Source organism: Melanaphis sacchari, unplaced genomic scaffold, assembly GCF_002803265.2.
Source record: "Melanaphis sacchari strain LSU unplaced genomic scaffold, SCAv2.0 Contig1344_pilon_pilon, whole genome shotgun sequence".
In the NCBI taxonomy this organism is placed as follows: Eukaryota; Metazoa; Arthropoda; class Insecta; order Hemiptera; family Aphididae; genus Melanaphis; species Melanaphis sacchari.
The window spans coordinates 31,980-41,626 of NW_020270557.1; the positions used below are offsets into that span (position 1 = coordinate 31,980).

Sequence of the window (9,647 nt, forward strand, 5' to 3'; positions counted from 1 at the left end):
GCATCAGTCAAGCTATCGAGTGCATGAGCTCTTCCCAAAACCAACACACGGCATACACACAAGATTCTGCGAGCGACAGCTGGACTTCTTTTTTTATAAGTCAAATCAGAGTTGTTTTTTCTTATTTAAATTTAAGTTTTTCCTAAGTCGTTTCGTAATTTGTGTCATCTTACATTTTTCTCCGAGGAACGTACTTTAAGTATCACTGCAATGAATCAGGTAAAGTACACGTCTAAAATACTTATTGTTAGTACAGGTCCTTTTACTATCTAATTTGCGTAATGACGTGCTTGGTTAAATTCTTGAATACAAGACCTCGAGAACCCTCCGAAAAACAGGAGGAAGGTAATACGTAACACAAGAGCAAGTATATTTAATAATTATTAACACCGGACTTACATCCAAGGCTTGTGTCCCTTGTGTTTGTCCGGCCGTATCTCCCCTTTTTTGCTATATTTTTAACTTAAGTATTTTTATCCTTATTTGTCATATTTTCTCGTTATTACATACCTAAGATTTAAAAATGTAATACTAGGTTATTTATTAGTTGTTCAATCAATAAATGAAAAAAAATTATGGGTATTCAAATTCAAATACATATTTTAATATTTACGACATTCAATATTCAACCATAAAATATAATTATATCTACTCAAACAATTTTCAATATTTTATTGTATTTCAAAAAAATAATTATAATATATACAAGAAATGTTCACCAAATTCTTATATAATCATTTTCAATGTACAATAAAATAAAAATGTCTAGCTCTCTTTGAGTTATTTATAACTTATAAGTATGATAACTTTCAATTTTTTTTAGTTTATTTTTTTTTTTATAAATTTCAATAAATAATTATTAGATCAAAATCCTTGAAAATTTAATACAAGATTTCTCATAAATACTTCATATTAAAACCATAATATATATATATATAAACTACCACAAATACTACTCGATACTTATAATTGTATAACAGGGCGATACTCACTTAATTTTTATGTATGTTAACATGGTATTTATCTTTCTGTTGAAAAGCTTAATAATATAACTTGAGATCTATGAAATATAACGACTATCTGATGTTACTAAAATTATCATTTTCAATTATAAATTTTTCATAATAGGTATGTAGATAGTTGAGGTTAGGTTTAAGCTATTCATACTATAAACAATTTAAACCTATTCATATGCAATACACCATTCTACAGTACTAACTTTGGAAAAAAAATTAATTCGACCTATTGAATTAAATATAAATTATATACATAATATAAAAGACCATTCATTATTACCTATTCTTAAAAATCGTTGTAGATGCACCGGCTCTTAAGGAATCTTAATGGCTTAATTTTTTGCTTAGTGCTTCATAATAGTTTTTCAAAGTATATAATTTAATAACATTTATCATTAAATTCAGATTTAACACCTCTATTAACCTACTCGATTAAGAACATTTTTCAATGTTCGTTATTAGATTAAAGGTATTGATATTTTTATAAAAAAAAATAATATTTTTTCCTTAAAATCTGATAAAATATCTATATTTTTATTTATTATTTTTTTTTTATAAAAATAATAAACTCGGGTAAAGGTTAGTATTGTTTCATGGTAAAAAAAAATATTAATATTAATAAATAAGTATTAAATTAACAGTTCAAACTTAGAATATTTATATCATAATAAATAAATGATAACTTTTAGTTGTTTTTCATTTCTTTTATAGCCGAATTTAAAAATGTATTAAAATTTCAATAAAAATAAGTGTTGCAAAATGTTGTTAAAAAAATAAATAGTTATTCATAAATTGTATTAATAAATATTATTTTAGTATTCTACAGTCGTATAAACAGTCGGTTGGTTACAATGGCTGTTATAAATATTAGACCAAGCAAAAAGTATTTTGTAAACTAACGAAAAAAAATTGGTCTAGGTACTTACAATAATTGTTACCTATTAATTAACATTTTACGTTTCAAAATGTTCTTATACAATTCGAAAATGTTGAAAAAAAATAGTTATTTTGTTAAAATTATTATAATTAATTACATTTTTTCCATGAAATGATATACATTTTAATTATTTAATATACTTAAGCAATATATGCTGTATAATATACATTAAATGATAATTAATGCATATATACACGAATAATTCATTAATACGATTAATAAATAATAATAAATTAAATAGTTAGGTACATTTTAAAACATTTTTTTATCCTAATATGTAATTAAAATAGTTTATTCAAGACCTAAGAGCCTATATGTTTTTTTCATTGAACACAATTGACAACATAGCGCAGTCTTCGTTTAGAATAATACATTTTACACTTAAATAATTAAAACTTAAATAGAATACATTGTAAGATAATACTTTAGGGTCCCATTTAGTCTTTTTTTTTTATATATTTTAATTTTAAAACAATCCTATATGAGCATTTTTTAATTTTCAAAGCAGTTTCTAAAACAAATATGAATCACGACCTCGGTGCTTATATAGTTTGCAGTTTATACACTCAGCGGTTCTCATCAAGTCAGTCAAACACACGTACATAATGATTAATAAATATAATAAATATGTATGGGCATATGGCTAAACATACTAACTAGAAACTACCTATAAGTGACACAAATTGGGTGCTTCGTCAATAATTAGGTATATCATCTATATTGTAAATGATTATGAATATTAAAAGTAGCTGTAAGCCACCTTTCATCGGAAAAAAACTTATTAAATACATGAAGTTGAAACATATACCATAAAAATCCATTACTAAGATTTCATCAAAACAATACCTATTTAGGTCACCCAATGGTGGAGTTTTCTTCATGCTTTAATAGTTATTTTTGAAAACGCTTACTCCGTCCGATTGTCTCACTAAAACGAATTATATACGCGACATAATAATATATATCATCGGTGCTATTAATGAATTCGTACAATCACGGTTTAAGAAATATACATGATAGTAATCTTTATTTAATTTATTTTTAATTTACCAAATTTAGAAATATAATACTCATTTTAAAATGGACAATAAACACGATTGTCGGGTCATTTTGTTGAGGGAGAGCTTGAACGGGAGGCCGAACGCGATTTCCGGGCACCCCGTAGGGCGCTGGTAACGTTATCTGATCCGGTGCTCCGCATCATGCGCATGTGGCTTGTTCCTCTAACTTCTGCCAAATCATCCGATATTTCACCGACGGTAGAATCGCTAAGCGTGAAGACACGGCAGCCGCTGCTTCTCCTTTTACTCCTTCTCCTTCTCTTGTAACCTGTCGACCGCCGGCACATGGATCTCCTTCTCCTCTTCCGGCGGTGGGTGCTGCCACAAGGATTTCCACATTTGCTGGCCGCCATCGCGAGAACACTGCTACCGCCGCCACTATACGATGAAGTGTCGGTGGTCTCTGTGTCATCATCGTCGCCACTATTGATCTGATGACGACGACGACGACGCCAGCTGACCTTTCGCCTCCTCCGTCTGCTCGTCCTCCTCCTGGATGTCGCATCAACCGTTGACGAATCATCGTCGCCATCCTCCGCGTCCGTAGTCATGTCATCTTCGTCTACATCGGTGCCGCTACGTCTCTTTACGCGCCGACGACCGGACCGTGACCGACTACGCCTCCTGCGACTCTTCGATCGACGGCCTTTGCGCGTCCGACGAATACTTCTCAGTGCTACTATGCCGCTGACGCCACTAGTCGACTGGTCGCTGCTATCGTTGTCCAAAGCGTAGGTCGAAACGCTCAATGCATTTTCACGTCTTCTCAACGTCCCGCCTCGCTCGGCCAAGTTTTTCATCGCCGATCGCTTTTCAGTGATCCGTTTACCGGCCATAATAATGCGCAACGTGGTTAGGTCTCAAGATTTAGTTAAAAAAAAAAAAAGCCGGCACTAATTAAAACAAAATCTTATAATATTATATGTATAATGGGCTTCCTTCGTATTACTTTCTGATAATAAACAATGTATCCATACGACGCGCGACGCACCGTATAAACTACACAGTCATATTTTGATTTCGGCCAGCAACACTAAAAATAATTAATCGCAATATGACTAATATATCTATGCATAGATATGAAAATGATTCTAACCGGTAACGGTTTACCAGCCTTCTTTTCAAAGGATAATTTATTAATTACTGTACCTATATTATATATATTACTATAAGTAATTGATTTTTGTTATATGTTTATACGAGTTGAAATAATTTTTCTACTAGCTGTTATTAACATATAAATCAATAATTAAAAATCAAAAAGTAGGTAACTACTCTTTTGTAAAGTACTTGGATTTCGTGAGTATACCACATCATTAAGTCACTTAATAGTTTGATAAATGTGTTAAATTTGAATTTAATGATAAAAAATCAACCAACGACACCTGTATACATAGGTTCAGAGTAGAGTTATTAATTAAATTAAGACGATATCCATTAGTTGAATAAAAAACATTGCGAATTTTAATAAAATTTTAATGATTTTGTTTATCGAGTTATGAGCAAGACTAATTGTTTCAAGATCTAAAATTAAATCTAAATATTTTCAAGTTCAACACTTGTAAGATGAAATGTTTAATTCCTTAGTAATTTAGTTTAATAAAATTAAATAAGCTTTATGATGTTTTAAGTACAATAAACATATTGTACATGACATCAATTCCTACTTAATCAAACAACTAAAATTATTTACATCAATTTGATTAAGATAAAAAATACGATTTTAGTCCTTCAAACATTGATATTATTCATTCAATGGCTGGAAATAAAGAGAGCCATCTTGTTTTAAAATGAGAAAGTACACCTTAGTACAAGTAGTAAGTACAAAATAATCATAAAATTAAGTACTATTGTTTTAATTTTTCGACACGGCAGTATTTTATGAAAAAAAAAAACAAAATTTTACAAACAATTTTATCAACATCAACAGGTAAAGAACCAAATATAATTAGAACTGTGAATTATGTATGCATCATATCCTATTCTTAAAATATTTTTATTTAATGTTGGTTTTAATTTAAGAAATACGTTATTTTTCCCTTTTTTCAACATGTCTTCAAAATTGTGTTTGTATAATCTAAGCGAACAAGAGCAAATCTTACATTATACTATGTAGTCATTATTTCTATGTACTTTTTTTAAAAATATAAATTTATTTTTAATTTTTCAGTATATTGACTTCAACGTTTTAATGGCTCAGAAATAATAATTATATTAAAAATAAATTGATAGAAAACAATATTAATTGTTGAAAAATAAATTTAAAGAATAATAATAAACGTAATAAAAATATAACGAATTATCAATATGAACAATACACTGGAGGATGGAGGTTCGCATACTATCACAGTTTTGTAATAATTACTATAAATAATGACATAGTCTATAAGAAATACGCTTTATAGATAATACGCCACCACTGGAAATTATAAATTAAAAATACATAGAACAAAATAACATTTTGTTAAGTAGATAAGAAGTGTTTAAATAATATATAATATATAAATATATTTATATAGTGTAGATACTAGATACGGCCGGTTTTCGCTGATGATCACGTATTTTTATGATGAATTATATTCGTCAGTTTTTTTTTACATATTTAATGAACATTTGTAGGTTTAACTTTTCTTCGGAATATCGGGACACAAGCCTTGAAATCGGAAGTGTTACGACAACTTAGAGACATATAACAACCTTATAATATCTATTCACTTATATTTTATAATCTATGGGTCTGTACTCTGTTAGTAATACAGCCCCTACACATAATTATAATTTCGTTAAATTACTATCGTTATTATAAATATTAATTTTTAATATGATTATTAGTTATTACATGTTATGACAAAGTAAGAAATGTACCAACAGTCTACGCCTACTTCTAACAATATTCACGTAACTTCTATAAAAAAAAAAAATTAAAAAACTTAGTCTGAAAATTTTTAGTGTTGCTGAAAATGTCAATAAATAACTTCATGTAACTAATTACTTACTAATCCTATCTGTACTTAAGCTAAAAAGCACAAATTTAAAATCGCATTTTATAAAATTGTGGAATCGATCGCTTTTAAAAAAACAAAGTAATTGATAACTAATTTTATCCGCTAATAATAAAAATAATATTCGATTGTCGGTCGGCGATAAAATAGTCTACGTGGTGGGTATATTATATTATATTTATAATAATATGACTGCCGGTCGACGCGTTCCTCGCCGAGGAGGTCCACTCGGCAAGACCGTTGCTGTGCATGTCATATTTTAAATCGTCATGACTCATGAACTTACAAAAATAATCAAAACAGTAAGCATCTATCTATACGCAGGTGACTACGGTAGGTATGTTAATAAAAATTATCAAGTACCTAATAAATATCATTAATTGTTGTAAACTTTGGTATTATATGGCAACTAGTAAGGTATAGAAGTAGACGACCGTAGATGGTCCGTATTATGGAGATATAAAATAATTATTCTATGAAACCAGGTTGTTACTATAAACTTTATCATGTAAAATTGATTATATTCAATTTGTAGCCTTGTAAGTAACTTGTTAAAAATATTTAATTACTTATGTATAATATAATATGTATTAAATCCACAAAATACGACACAGTTATGCCAAGGTGTAACATAATGAACCAAATGTTTAAAGTGCACATTTACTGTTATTGTACTCAATGTAAACTGTCTGGTTAACACTTACCATAACATACCACATTGTTAAAAAATATTAAACCACATAAAGCTCATCGTATAGTTGGGTCCAATGACCCAATCCAGTGACTTTTCCTGGTTTTTTAATTAATCGTTAAACTTTTTGTTAAACAATTATTGTTATTTTATTGCATTTATAATAAATATTATCAAATATTTTAATAGTACAATTTAAAAATTATAAGGAATAACTTAAAATATTAAAAAAGGTAGGCAAGTTAATACTAGTCTGCTGTATACATTACATATCAAATGTGTGTGTTAAATTTGAATTTAATGACATTGTATACGAAAAACGATTTTGAGCGGAGGTCTATCAGCCTACATCACTACAGTATATTTTGTGATATATATATTTTTTTTTATGTATACGGTATACCTATTAAAGTCATTTATTTTAATTTTATTATCACAGTAGATTAGTATAATTTTTAAAGTATTACATGTATTATATTATTATTAATATTGATGAAATCGAAGGTATATCTAACCGGTATATTGTTCAAGAAACAAACAAGAGTATTTATTCCCTAGTTTTTCTAAAGGGATATTTATTTACAAGCAATAATGTCTTTAACCAGAGGCATAGTCGCATAAATATAAATTATATAATGGAGTAGACAAGTAGAGTTTGATTTTCAATTATTTGTAAAAAAAAAGTTTAATAAAAATATAATTGGGTTGAATTAAAAAATAAATATTACGTAGCATTTATAAATATATTAACTAATAAGGTCTTTTAATATTATTAAATAAATGTTATAATTATTATTTGTTTTTTCTTAAATTGTTATAGATGTAAATTTAATCTTTGTCTACGTTGTGTAAGTTTGTTAACAATTTATTATGGATCAACAAGACGTTCCTGTGATATATTTAAAGGACTAACTCAGACGTTCTTAATTTTTTAAAATATAAAATATAGGTAATTATAAAAATTATGAAAATTACCTGTTAGACTGGAAAATTTTCAGAGTACCTACACGGTATAAATGACAAATGTATAATACTGTATAGTGTATATTATACCTACATTTATACTGAATACTAATTGTCTTGCTGTCTGGACGTCTGATTTAACTTCAACAGAAAAAGACGTATTATAAATAGATAAATTGTTAAGTCAAACACAATGATAAATAATATTTATTAACTATTATTAGTGGTATCGCCCATATGCAATTGCTGATCGGCAACAATTTTTTTAAAAAAAAGATAAGATTTTTCATTGGCCCATAGGTACCAATCTAAATTTTAGAAAAATGAACATATCAAAAACCAAACATATCTTTGTAAAAATATTCATGTTCTTTCTTTATTCAGAAGTCTAGTATAAACTAGATACAATTTTATATCCAAAACAATCCTCAAAGTTGAAAATTGAAGCATTTTATCGACTACCCACTTATCGTGCACATACACAAACACATAAAAAAAAAAAACATCGCTTTGCTCAGGATCTACAAAATAATAAATATATATTATATTTTAATTATTATAAAAAAAATTAATGTTTATATTATTTATGAAAATAATATAAGTTAATAGCAACTGTACCAAATGCAGACTGAAAAATTAGGATGTTTTATAGATATTAAATATCGAAAGCGGATAGTCATTGAAAAAACAATAGCGCCTGCCGCCTTGCAATACTATTAATCTATGACCATGTATTTACGCTTCCTATAGACTATTACACGCGATACGTATTTCTTATCACAATATTATATTGGCATTGGAAAATAATTTAACGATTTGAAATTCAACTATTATTTTATTTTTAATAAAATGTGAAATATTATTTAACTAATTTTCTATAATATTATATAATAATTATCATAAAAAATGTGATTTACTATAATAATAATGAGGATTCTTACATATTTTATTTACATATTATATGATTGAATGTTAACACATAATTAAATCACTCTGAATAACGCCACTGGTGAAATCGTTGTTTTAACTAAAGAATATTATTTAATTTGGTGAATGGGTAACAAAATGATTTTGGAACACTGACCCAGTGACCAAATGGAATACGGTAATAAATAATGATATATAGCTGTACAATCACGGTACCTATTCTCGTTAACGCTTCCTCACTGTTGGTAATTTTTATTTTCTCAAGTGTCATCGAGCGACGAGCAGCGAGTTTTATCTCCTAAGAAAATATGTCCTATCATCGTCTATGGGTGCTATCACGAATTCACGAATGGCAAAACAATTTATTATTTTGGCCCCACTAAGCATAGTACTTATAGTGCTTATACTAAGGCAACTAACCACCACGGCGTTATTTGATGTTATCATTAATGATAAGACGACCATCGCGGTGGCGGAGGAAGCGGTGGCGTGACGTCAGGACGACACGGTCGACAACGTTCCAAACAACAACACCCACTTCACCGCCACCGTATTCGCAAGTCGCAGAACCCAACGCTCGTGCACACGCACACACGCACGCACAAACGCCGGATTATACACAGCAGTAGCGGCGGCGCGGATATCACACGCTTGAAATTTTTTTTTTCCACCGTCTTCACTACTGTCGCCCCACCGTTCGACCGATTACTACAGCTGCCGCCGATAGAATCCACCGTAGTGCGCATTCGGTCACACACACACACACACACACACACACACACACACATACACGTATACACACGCATTCACAGTCATCGACATCTTTCGGACGGTGCGGTGGAGGAGGCAGTGGTATTAACCAGCGAGTATTAATTTATTTCTTTTTTTTTTTTACCCATTCCGTTTTGTTTTTGTTTACTCGACCGGTGACGGCTGAAATCAAACCGCGTCCGAACGATAACGTCGCGCGTGTCATTTGTTGTATTTGTTCAGACGCAGAATCAAGTCGTCGATCCTCCGGGTTTTCCCGTCCGACCGTTTTGCCGAGAG

At 29.4% G+C, this 9,647-nt stretch overlaps 1 protein-coding gene across 1 annotated transcript; it reads right to left on the bottom strand.

The window, feature by feature from the left end:
• Positions 1 to 3,058: 3,058 nt before the first annotated feature.
• LOC112591411 (CAX-interacting protein 4-like) lies at positions 3,059 to 3,850 on the bottom strand. Its single transcript, XM_025335219.1, has one exon. It carries the CDS (start codon positions 3,848 to 3,850, stop codon positions 3,059 to 3,061), a length of 792 nt encoding a protein of 263 aa, XP_025191004.1.
• Between the last annotated feature and the right edge of the window lie 5,797 nt (positions 3,851 to 9,647).